Source organism: Mesoplodon mirus, assembly GCF_964341445.2.
Source record: "Mesoplodon mirus genome assembly, chromosome: 16".
Taxonomy (NCBI): domain Eukaryota; kingdom Metazoa; phylum Chordata; class Mammalia; order Artiodactyla; family Ziphiidae; genus Mesoplodon; species Mesoplodon mirus.
This window is the reverse complement of record NC_138992.1, coordinates 18,745,957-18,759,376: the sequence shown is the minus strand read 5'-3', so window position 1 is coordinate 18,759,376 and position 13,420 is coordinate 18,745,957. Positions and strand designations below refer to the sequence as shown.

Sequence of the window (13,420 nt, the reverse complement as noted above, 5' to 3'; positions counted from 1 at the left end):
AGAGTAATAATTTGGTAATATCAACATAAACTGGATTATGTGTTGTTTTCTGAATATTTTGAGGACAAGGGCCATTCTATTTTCAATTTTATTAAATTTCAATGAAATATCTACTATGGTGCCTTTACTTGGGGCTATTGGACTATGATTATGAAACTGAGGGACAGAAGTTATACAACCACGACATCTCAGTGACAGTAAATTAAATAATTTTTGAAAAAGAATCAGAACTTGGTATTTAGTTGTGATTCAGTGAAGCAGTCACTAATAAGATAGGCAGGGCAAGTTATTTTCCAGTATTCTAGAAAGAAGGTAAAGTGACATATTTCTTAGAATGAATACCCACTGCTCCCTCACCATCTATCTGTAACAACTTGTCTTTAAGCAAAACACTTTTCAGCCTAGCTTATGATTGAATTTTAAATCAAAACCAGTGAATTTTAAATCAAAACCAGTATTACAATTTCAACATATCAGAGACATAAGGCAAATTTTCTTTACATGTATACTACAGTTAGAAGTCAATAGGAAAAGACCAATAATTCAATTAAATAAAAATGGCAAAGAATATGAATGACTTACATGAAAGGAACTACAAATAGCTGACATATATGAGAAGTATAATGATATCATTACTATATTAGTATAACAACATTTTTGAGCACATAATATAAACTAGTTACTGTGCTTTACAAATATGAACTCATTTAATTTTCAGTTTGCAGAAGTAGGTATCACCATCACCTGCATTTTAAAAATGAAAAACGATAGGCTTAGACAAGTCACATTGAGAGTAAGTCATCCAGCTGAGACTTAACCCTCAGCAAACTAGTTCTAGAGCTCATGCTTGGGAGCACTAACCGCCTCTTGACTTCACTTAAATAATGGAAATTAAAACTGTGATGAGATGCCATGATCTCCAAGGTGCAGAACAGTAACAATATGTACTGCTCTGAAAAGGATACACAAGAAATTGGTTACCTCTGGGAAAGGCCACTAGGAGGCTAGGGAAAAGAGGTGAGAAGCCATTTTTTCAACCCTCTGTAACCCTCTGAAATAAAAATAACAATAATATTTGCAAATTCATGTCTACAGCTCTTTAAACATTTGAGACACTTGCCCATAAATTAGTATTTTTGTTTCCTCAACCACCCTGTGGGGCAAAGTGAGTGTCTATGTCCTTAGCAAATGTAATCACAGCCACCACTGTGAAGGTAAGTATTCTTTAAAAAAAAAAAAAAAAAGACAAAAATTAACCACAGTTCTTTAGTATGGATAACCTGTTAAAAAATGAAAATACCCCAATAATAAAAAAAATTTTTTAAAGCCATTGCTGTCTTACCAGAATTCATAAGTTTCCAAAGTTGATCTACCAAAGCTTCATTGCATAAGGGAGACTCCATGTTCTTAGTAAATGGTGGGTTCTTAGTTAACATGTTTAGAATCTTATGTCTGAAAGATAAAGAAAAACTAAATTTTTGCTAACCATTAAATAAAAACTTTTGAAAATTATCTGTAGTTCCTCCTTCCTATTTTATCATCTCTCTTCTGAGATCTAGCTTTGAGTTTAGTTCCATTTCAAAAGACATTATGTTGCATTCTAAACATTTACTATTGTTTTTTTACTAAAAAATTCTGGTGGATTTGTTCTCTCTAAAAGTGCCTTAGGGCACAATGAGGTCTTCTAAAACCTGACTCTATATATTCCTAAACAACATTTCCTATCCCACTTCTAAAATGAACATTTTACTCTTCTTAGAAAAGTTTACAAAAAAGACTGTTAGTAAATATAAAAATCTTAAAATGAGGCAAAAAAAATCACATGTAGGCCAAAAAGTCTACATTTGAGACAATAAAATAAATATAAACTTTATTATTATAGTAACTTTGCAAAGCATGAAAATGTGCAGCACTATCCTAAATACGGAGATTGCAAAAAGGTTTCCTCAAAATAAGCTGAAGTTTAAAAGAGTCAATTAAGAAAAGTATCCTCACAGAGGGTAGGAGTTAAACTCCACTATTGGAAGTTTTTATCTTACATGAAAGGCTACCCAAACACATTATGGAGTCTTCTGAAAAATAGGACAATGTGACCAAAACAAAATTTGAAAAACAAATGCACAATGCTATGAGCAGGAGACACCATAAAAAAAGAATAGAGAAAGAAAAGGAGAAGCAAGGAAGCCACGGCAGTAGTCTAGTAGTCTAGCATTCAGGATAAAAGCCAGGTCTAGGACTAGGTCTGAGAAATTCAAGATCTCAGAATAATGGAAGGCTTGGGTATAACTAAGGAAGAAAGAAACTTAGGTCATTATATTTGTTGAGGTTAGCAAGACCTTAAAGAAGGTGAACCTGGGAAATTTTTACGTTTAGTGGCAAGAGATCAAATTGGATTTGTACTTGGAAAAAAAGATGGGAGGAAAGTACAACTGCAAGGTTGTAGTTTAAGTCACTTAACCCCTTTTGGCTTCAATATCATGTCTGTAAAACTGAAAGATGTGACTTTCACTGTTAACATACTTTTGTGATTTGAAATTTTAAGACTGAAGACTATTGAAAGGCTACGAGAACCAAACGTGAAATGTGGTTATAGATGCAATTTATACATAGGTAATACAAAAGGGGGTACATACCTTATGGATCTTTCATATCCGTATTTTCATATCTTTATGAGTAATTTGTTTGTAAGAATAGATTGGTATTACAGGTAAATAACACCGTTTAAAACGTGGATGGATTTTTCTTTAGAAGATGTTAATGTTAACACTTTTAATTTGCATGAAGAAGAAAAGTTAAGTTTCTATCCGGTTGCTTCCCCAATTACCCCAAATACCAAAGTGGTAGGCCCAACAAATAAAACTGGTATTTACTCAGATCATTACAAACTCTTTATAGCCATGCCAATGAATTGTAAATGGTACTCTGGGGATAGCTCTGAAATTATAATTAAAAGAGGAATAATGATTATTATGTGTACTACTTTTAGTAAATTAAGCATTTTTCAAAAGTTGGTTTTCTTTAAAGTTTAAATGATAGAAGGCTTTCACAAGGAAGTATTTATAACTGACTGAACACTCAACGCAATACTGAGAGGAGATAAAGTTTAAGAGCAGAAAATGAGAATCTTATGCTTAATTTTTTAGAGATTAAACAAAATTCACGATAAGCATACACTTCAGATATACGAAACAGACCTGAAGCAAATCCTGAGAAAATTATGGGTTTATGCCATGTTCATGGCAGCAAAAACATCACATTATTTCCCTGAACAACTGACAAATTTCTTGGTGGACTAGTCCAATCCCACTGCCAATCACTATCTATAAGAAATGTAGTCAAATCGAAACCAGAAAAATGTTCAAAATCTCTCTGGAGAAAAAGGCATTGAGTGTAAGTGTGTCCCTTGAGGAACTGATATATTGTGATCATATATGCATGCTTGATTCCAACATGAGAAGATAATTCCATGTCATCTTTAAAATAATCCTACCCAAATCTAAAGTAAATATATTTAATAAGTTCTTCTTATTAATGTAAAAAGTAATATACATGCATAGAAATGACCGGAAAGGAATAATCCAAAATGTTAAGAATTATTGCTTCTGGTTGAAATAATTACATGTTATTTTTAAGTTGTCTTCTTAATGTGAGTTTATATTTTTCCAAATCTGAATGAGCATTTTAAGTTATTCCCATTGAAAGGAAACTGTAATTTTCAAAAACGTAAATTTCATTTGTTTTAAAAACAATGCACCAACCAAAGCACACTTACTTAAATTCTTAAGATATCCTAATAAAGAGCTGATTTACAATCTGAAAATCTTTTTAAAAAAATTTATTTATTTTATTTATTTATTTTTGGCTGCATTGGGTCTTTGTTGCTGCACACGGGCTTTCTCTATTTGCGGTGAGCGGGGTCTACTCTTCATTGCAGTGCGCAGGCTTCTCATTGCAGTGGCTCTTCTTGTTGTGGAGCACGGGCTCTAGAGCGCAGGCTCAGTAGTTGTGGCACACGGGCTTAGATGCTCCGTGGCATGTGGGATCTTCCCGGACCAGGGCTCGAACCCGTGTCCCCCGCATTGGCAGGCGGATTCTTAACCACTGCGCCACCAGGGAAGCCCTGAAAATCTTCTATTGAGAGAAGACTATACAAGGAAAGCCAACAACCCTATTATTACATTTAAAACATCAAACCCAAATAAAAGACCAAGAACTTCCCCAAACATTTAAAAATAATTAAACAGCTTAAAGTTTTTTTCCTACATACAGTTGTCACTACAGAGATAAAATCACTTTTCTTTAACATATGAATTAAGTTAAACATATATATGATTAGAGGGGGGAAAATTATATCCAACCACTTGTTTAACATGTATTTAATTACCTATATGCAAAGGATCATGCTATGTGCCAGACATACAGTGGCAAAAGACGACAAGGTCCCTGTCTTTTTAAAACTTATACTCTCATGGGGGAGACAGCAGTAACAAAAAAAATCAAACTATAGGGGCTTCCCTGGTGGCGCAGTGGTTGAGAGTCCGTCTGCCAATGCAGGACACATGGGTTCGAGCCCTGGTCTGGGAAGATCCCACATGCCACGGAGCAGCTGGCCCCGTGAGCCACAATTACTGAGCCTGCACGTCTGGAGCCTGTGCTCCGCAACAAGAGGGGCCGCGACAGTGAGAGGCCCGCGCACTGCGACGAGGAGTGGCCCCCACTTGCCACAACTAGAGAAAGCCCTCGCACAGAAACGAAGACCCAACACAGCCATAAATAAATAATTAAGTAAAAAAAATCAAACTATAATAATACACATACATAGGAAGTATGTATATACTTGAGTAAAGGAACAACTGTAGGATTTTATGGGCAATTATGACTTGAGGGACCTGACCTAGTGCAGGTAGTCAAGAAAGTATCCTTGTAGAAATGGTGTTCAAATTTAGCTTTAAAGCGTAAAGGAGTAATTACAAGTAACTAATTTCTTTCCTCTAAATTTTAAGGTTTCAGCCCCCAAATTCTTCAGAGCTTTATCTAACTCTAAAAAAATCAGCAATTGTGATATACACAATAATACAGAAATTTTTAAAATCAACATTTAAAAAAAATTTAATTCTTATTAATGGCCATCTTACTATTAGGAGTTTAAAAATCAACCAAGGGGCTTCCCTGGTGGTGCAGTGGTTGAGAGTCCGCCTGCCGATGCAGGGGACACGGGTTCATGCCCTGGTCCGGGAAGATCCCACATGCCGTGGAGCAGCTGGGCCCGTGAGCCATGGCCGCTGAGCCTGCGCATCCGGAGCCTGTGCTCCGCAACGGGAGAGGCCACAACAGTGAGAGGCCCACGTACCGCAAAAAACAATAATAATAATAAAAAAATAAAAATCAACCAAAAGCCATAAAAATAAAACGCTTTTTGGGGGGGCAGGAGAGACGAATGTCACTGATTTTAAGACAGACAGAAACAGGAAAGTTTACCTAACTTTAAGATTAAGAATTCTATCCAGTTAATACAGCAGAATATAGCAGCTCTATATGATGGCTACTCAACGAGTTTAAGAAAAAGTAACAGACCAGACTGGTGGTTGCCAGAAGCGGGAGCTGGGGGGTGGTGAAATGGGTGCATGGGATCAAAGGGTACAAAACTTCCAGTTATAAAATAAATAAGTCATGGGGAAGTAATATACAGCATGGTGACTATGGTTAGTAATACTGTGTTGCATATTTGAAAGTTGCTAAGAGAACAGATCTTATAAGTTCTTATCAAAAGAAAATAATCTGTAACTATGTATGATAATGGATGTTAACCAGACTTATAGTGGTGGTCATTTTCTAAAACATAGAAATATGGAATCAATATGTTACACTCCTGAAACTAATATGTCAATTACACCTCAATATAAATAGAGAGGAAGGAAGGAAGGAAAAGAAAAGGTAATGATGGGGACAAAGAGAAAAGGACAGAGTTCCTATTCAAAGTATAAAAAATAGAGAAAAAAACGCCCACAAAAATAGAGACAGATATCCCAAGACACCAAATAATACACACATACAGTAACTGTTGATGTGGTAACACTCCTATCCTGTGACCATTCACTGCCGTTAAAGACTTTTCTTAAGACATGTTGAACTTTTTTTAACTATAACTATGGGCTAGACGATATTAAGTAAAGCCTAAGAGGTTCCCTATTCGTGATATAAATGAATCACATCACTTATGAAGTAAACACATCAAATATAATCATGAAATATATCTTTATACAGATTTTCAGTTTAGAATGTAAATAACAGTGCTCTTAAAATTTGAATGACATTAATAGCTCCACATTTCAAAAGCAATCATTTAGACTGCACAGTATATAATTTAGAAATATAACTTCAAGTATTATATAATATTATAATCTGCTGAAAATGATCTTCAAAACACAATTTTAAGATCTCAGAAATATGTGCCTTGGGTCTTCCCTGGTGGCGCAGTAGTTAAGAATCCATCTGCCAATGCAGGGGACGTGGGTTCGAGCCCTGGTCTGGGAAGATCCCATGTGCCGCAGAGCAACTAACCCTGTGCGCCACAACTACTGAGCCTGCGCTCTAGAGCCCGCGAGTCACAACTACTGAGTCCACGAACCACAACTACTGAAGCCCGTGCACCTAGAGCCTGTGGTCCGCAGCAAGAAGCCTGTGCACCTCAAGGAAGAGCAGCCCTTGCTCGCCTCAACTAGAGGAAGCCCATGCACAGCAATGAAGACCCAATGCAGCCAAAAATAAATTAAAAATAAATTAATTTAAAAAAAAGGAAATATGTGCCTTGATGTTAGTTCTTGATGTGAATTGAAAATATAAATGAATACATGATAAGCTTTATTTATACTGTATTTATACTTTCTGTCCCTACTTGTCATCAGCAGCATCTTATTATAAACTTTCAAATGCATGAGCTCTGTCAGATAAAGAGATGAGGCTGGTTTCCTGCCTATTCTCTTTTATATGAATATTTACTTCAGAATGGGTGATTATGAGATTTTTGTCCATGTCAACCTTACCCCTTGTACACATCAATAACAAGGACAAATTATTTAAAATACAATTCAGATCACAAATCAAGAACTATGAAATACAAAGAGAAGAGCTTTGTACAAAGAATATTTATTTAATAAGCATCATTTAAAACACTGAAATATAGATGTCAGTTAGCTGAAATCCCTTACATGGATTCTTCATGCTCAGATGCATTTCAGTGAAGTTAAAAGGCAGAGTTTATTTGTATGCCTTTTTAGGTGAAAAATATCTGCCAACTGATGTGTAAAGTTGAAGAAGACAATGTCTCTAGGTCTGTGTTCTTATTTCTAGCTGGAATAGCTAAAATCTAAATTATCTTCCAGCTTTCAAATTTCATTTTATGAAACTGAATTATTACAACATATGAACACAAATTTGAGTCTACTAGGTGTAAAGAAAGGACGGCAGAAATGGTAAAAATTTTAATCCTGCTCGAATACACTATAAATATCCTACTTTGCAAAAGAAAGCAGCAGAAATGAAAGAAATGAAGAAGAAAATACAAAAATGAAAATAGTTACCATGTCAGGACCAGGATTTTCTTTTATTAACCCTTATTTTCTAAATTTTTAACAACGTCATATTACATTTTTAAATCCTAAGTCCATTTATTAAAAATTAAGATTCTATATAAGATAGAAAGGAACAAATGGGATACATCAAAACACTGCTCTTATTTACTTTTAAAATAGATTAAATCAATCGATACAGAGGTTTTAGGATAAGGGCTTCCCCCATGTGCACTAAAAACGGTTACACAAGCTTTTCTTTAAGTTACAATAGAAATCACATGTAAAATTCAGGGAATTACCCTTAGTAACAATATATTTTTAAAAATGTCTTTCCAAAGGCAAATAAAATAAAAAAGGACATGAGTAAATGGATAACATATTCTTATATTTTCAAAAATTATACACATGTTCCATATACATGGAACAAGTATAATGCTCTGAAATTATTTACTTTAGGACTTAGAAAAACAAAATATTACAGCATAAAAAAACTAACCTTACATAGGGTACAGGGTCATTCTGAATCATATTAAGTAGCCATTGCAATTCTTCATAACTCCTGTCCACTGAAAATAAAAATAAAGAAATACTTTTGTTGTTAATTATAACAAATTTAAACAAGTGACAAATAGGGAGTTTACACTTAATATTTAGGATTCTCCTGCCTTAGCTGTATTTCCAATCAGACTTGAAGGATGTAGGCGATTTCTTACATGTTTTAATGCAACAGGCCACTTGGCAAATTTTACAAGTACTATGCTATATAGGTAGCCAAAACATAAAACAGGATCAAGAGTATATTTACCACTAAGGCGCAAATCAACAGTAAATACACATAAAACAAATTGTAATTTATTAAGAGCTCTAAATTAGAGACGATTAACTCTAAATGGAAATGTGATTAAATTGTTTTTCTAGATGCTCAAATCAAATTATAGAGAGGTTCGATACTCAGTGGTATCTCAACTATATCATACAGTATGGTAAACTGTTTCTGCCCAAGTGGTTTCTTTCATTTAAGACAAAAGAGCAGCCTTAACTTTTCACTATAACATAAGAAACAACTATAAAACTAGTACTATAAATACAATTAACTTTAACAAAATAACTTATTAACTATTTCCAATTACCTTTTCAAAAAGTATTGCTTTTATGATTTGAAAAGCTTTATTTTTAGAATTTTATTTCTAATATTTTCCATTTTTTCATTTTCTAATGAACTGGATTTATGGTTCACACTTAAACATCTCTCAATTAAATTACACTTATTAATTTAGCATTCTTTTTGGAAATCATAATATTAGCATTCTATTTGATTTCAGGTAGAACTAATTCATGAATTCTTCATATTATGTGATTTGAGTGAGTGAACATCATTCATATACCTTGGCTGGGAATAATGGCATATTTGGCAGACCTCAAGATTTCCACATTTCACAAATTGGTAATAGTCAAAATAAAACTGAAAACTGACATAGGATTACATTTTTTTTCTTGCCAAGAAATACGTCAAAAAACATCCATATTTTTACCAGCATTTTTTAAAAGAAAGAATACTTTAACCCTCAACAAAAAGGAAGAACAAATGACAGTCCTTTCTGAACTTGGGCCAACACATATAACACACACACTATATTGTTCTTACTCTTTTATAATGTCTTTCTAGAAGCAGTATTTCTATTGAAATTTACAAAAAATTATAAGGATGAGTATATTTTCCTCTACTTAACATGCGAAACTTAACCAATATCTACTAAAGAATTTCCCTCACCCATTCCTCTCTTTCTACATTCAGATGAGAATGTTATCATAACTTCTTTATTCTTCCCATATTTTAGTATAATCTGGAATTTTAGATTAGTTTACATATTTCTTATACTGACATGTTATTTTTTAAGAATTTCTTTGAAATTTGCATTAAATTTTACAACCATGTTAACAAATATTTAAGCTTAGCTCTTTGTTTTACAGGCATAGTTGCTTGTCACTGGGCCTTTCATATCACACTTTCATCAATCTTGAGTTATTATTTTGATTCATTTACAGGTCAGCTGAAAATTATCTTTCAGAATTTTGTTTTTAAAAATGTTACATAGGAGAAATGTACTTCTAAGTCTTCAAGGCTTAGTCTTCAAGGAACAACAACTTGGCAAAGTAGAGAATCTTAGGTCATAATTTTCCCTAAGCATTATGTTACCCTTGTGTTCACTGTCTTTTGAACTCTTCTTATTCTGAAGAAGTTACAGGCCACAGTATTCTTTCACCTTGTACAATAACTGGGTTCTGATATTCCTAGGAACTTATACATTTTTTCCTTAACCTTAAAATTTTAAATTTCATCAGACTCTAGCTTAGGTCAGTCTCATTTACACTCTTTCAAAGTATTCTATTATTTCTGGGATTACTGTTTTTCTTCCACCTGCTCTATTCTTTATGATAATTTTTTTTTTTTTTTTTTTTTTTTTTTTTGTGCTGTACGCGGGCCTCTCACTGTTGTGGCCTCTCCCGTTGCAGAGCACAGGCTCCGGACGCACAGGCTCAGCGGCCATGGCTCACAGGCCCAGCCGCTCTGCGGCATGTGGGATCTTCCCGGACCGGGGCACGAACCCGTGTCCTCTGCATCGGCAGGCGGACTCTCAACCACTGCACCATCAGGGAAGCCCTTTATGACAATTTTTTTAAACATTTTCATCTCCTTAACTTTCTTCTCTGTATTTCTGAAAATGTTTTGAATATGTAGTGTTCTCTTATTCATATTTTTCCTTATGTTTTTTTTCAACTTCACAAAGCCTTGCCTAATACCCCTCCTGAAGTTCCTAGTTGTATCTCTTGCTCTACTTTCACAGATAAGAGTTTTGACAGGTACAAAATGTTTTCTTTTTTTTTTTTTTTTTGCGGTATGCGGGCCTCTCACTGCCATGGCTCCCCCGTTGCAGAGCACAGGCTCCAGACGCGCAGGCCCAGCGGCCATGGCTCACAGGCCCAGCCGCTCCGCGGCATGTGGGATCCTCCCAGACTGGGGCACGAACCCCCATCTCCTACATCGGCAGGCGGACTCCCAACCACTGCGCCACCATGGAAACCCCAAAATGTTTTCTTGAAACCTTATGTAATTAGAGATTTCTCCCCAACCTTCTATTTCTTAAAATAACATGTAATTAAAGCTATAAAATGATACATTAACTTTTCAGAAAGACCAAAGATATCTATCTATAACTCTATTCTTTTCCCTCATTTACTAATTCTTATATGAATTCTACATTTACCAAAAACTCTCAATCAGTGAGTCAAGAATTTAAAATCAAAATATCTGTATTGTACATAATATGAAAACCCTAATAACTAAATAGTAAATGGTAAACAATTCTTTCTATTGATAAAATGATTATAGGCATATATTTCTAAAGCATTACCTTTAGTATAGTCAACAACTGCTTCCAAAGCTGCTATCCTGATGTCCACAAAGTGGCCATATTCTGCGTAAGATTTAAAAAGAGCTGGATCACTTGGCACATGGCCATTCTTCTGAAGCACTCGTATGGCTCTCAAACAACTAGGAAAATATATTTATAGTTAAATACTCTTGTTAAAGTATTCTAAATTAAACTTGTTTCCAAGGCATTAGAAATTAATCCGTAACAGTAAGCTAAAAAATGAATGTAATTTGAATCCATTTTTAAATTTTTTTTGTGGTACACGGGCCTCTCACCGTCGCGGCCTCTCCCATTGCGGAGCGCAGGCTCCGGACGCGCAGGCTCAGCGGCCATGGCTCACGGGCCCAGCCGCTCCGCGGCATGTGGGATCCCCCCGTACCGGGGCACGAACCCGTGCCCCTCGCATCAGCAGGCGGACCCCCAACCACTGCGCCACCAGGGAAGCCCCACTTTTTAATTTTTTAACATTCAATTTTTGCAATGACCATAAAAAACCCTATTAAAAGAAAACAAATTTCAGAACTTTGGAAATTCAGTTTCAGGTATTATACTTATAACTGGAAAACACTTCAGAAAAATGTATTTAGCATAAAACATAACTTAAAGTATTCTCTCCAGAAGTTTTAGTAATACATACATAGTTTATTCACTAGTATATATGGAAAGTTGAAACTGTTCATAATGTTGAATGGGTAAATCAACTTCTTTTTTAGCGAACTCCTAATGAAATAGACAGAACTTGTCGACAGTCATACATACAAAGAGGTTGACAGAAGCCTTAAAAGAAGCCTAACAATACAGGGATAAACTATAATAGAGTTTAAATTATATCAAATGGGATAAAAGATTATGCAGACATCAAATACAATGCTTATGAAGAATTTCTGATGACATGAGAAAGTGTTTATGATATAAGCAGAATATAAAAACTATATATATAATATGGCAAATAATTTAAAATTTATATAGTTACCAAAGGAAAAAATTTAGAAGGCCATTCTCCAAAATAGCAATAATTTATCCATGGGTGGTAGAATCATATAGGATTTTATTTTCTTTTACTTTATTTCCCAATTCTCTATGCAAATAAGTTTCTCTTATAATTATGAAAGCAAATAACTTTAAGAAACAAATATGAAGAATCATCATACCTGACAGTGATGGTGTGTCTATAACTCGGAAGAAGTTTTTCCATATTCAAAAACCTAGTGATTTCTTCAAGAATGAGTCGCACATCCGGATTTAAATTATCCAAAGTTCGAACTTCATTATTTACACTGACTGCAGGCGTAACAGAGTTGGCAAGGGCATCAATCATTTCTGCACGATAATAGTTATCTGAAAACTAAGCCAAAAAATAATTACGAGAAGACAACAGAATTTACATTTCTATTCAAAAGTCAATAAAATATGATAACTTAAAAACTTAATTTATCTGAAAACATAAGCAAGTTTTCAGGTTAATTCAATTCCGTCCTTTGTAGAGAGTCACACAACAGAAAAAAGAGTGAAAGAGGTTTACTAATTAGAAATACATTAGTTTACTTGACAAATGTTTACTACATGTAAGACACTCTCATAGTAATCTAGCCAGATTCCTCTAAAAGGAAGACCACAGTCCACAAATCCTGCTGGTAATACAGAGCTTCAAATCAGCTATTTCAGTGCTCTATTCTCATCTAAAACATCCAACCAAGGGTCACCATATAGTTGAAGAAAGCATTAACATAAAGAGAGACCAGAATAAAGTGGGAAAAGTGACTTGGAGGAAATAAGAGTATACAAGGAAAAGAAAACCAGTAGAGGGAAAAAAATTCAAAAGCGACCATTAATATTGTCTGAGAGGTAACCAATGATATGCCTTCCAACAGGATAATACATTTTTAAAAGAAAGAAATATGCAGAGAATCAGAATAAAAATTAAATTGGAATATAAAATTGAAAAAACAACTCCTAAAATTTTGAGCAAAAAAAAAAAAGAGATAGAAAATAGGAAAGAAAGCACAAGGAAGTTGGAAGGCTGGTGTAGAACACATGACATACAAATAATAGGAGTTCTAGCAAGAGAAGCAGAGAAAAGGGAGGAAACCATCCAAAAAAACAAATAAAAATTCCTAAATCCATATCCCAGTCAATTCCCAGAGAAGCAATTTATTGAAAGCAATCCGAGTGTGGTTTGATTTAAACTCAGCAACTCAGATACTCTAGCCTAGAAATCTGAACATGGAGCAAGCAAATTACTTCTATCAGCAGTGTTGGGATTATGCTGTGGCAAAACAAACTGCGAGGAGACAAAGGAAGAAGACCTGGCCCCTTCTGACTTCCACCATGGAGCCAGAACCTCCAACTGACACACATAATGACACAGTCCCTAAACATTCCTACGTTCGAATACCAGGTAGGAAAAAAAACAAG

At 34.7% G+C, this 13,420-nt stretch overlaps 1 protein-coding gene across 6 annotated transcripts in view; it reads right to left on the bottom strand.

The window, feature by feature from the left end:
* The window catches only part of TAF2 (TATA-box binding protein associated factor 2), an 82,061-nt gene that overhangs the window by 25,066 nt on the left and 43,575 nt on the right, over positions 1-13,420 (bottom strand). For all 6 annotated transcript variants that reach the window (XM_082600881.1, XM_082600884.1, XM_082600883.1 and 3 more), the window contains 4 exons: positions 12,157-12,350; positions 10,985-11,124; positions 8,068-8,137; positions 1,343-1,452 (listed from right to left, as the gene is read on the bottom strand). In XM_082600881.1, the coding sequence (XP_082457007.1) occupies positions 1,343-1,452; positions 8,068-8,137; positions 10,985-11,124; positions 12,157-12,350 (514 nt within the window). The remainder of the gene's footprint in view (positions 1-1,342; positions 1,453-8,067; positions 8,138-10,984; positions 11,125-12,156; positions 12,351-13,420) is intronic.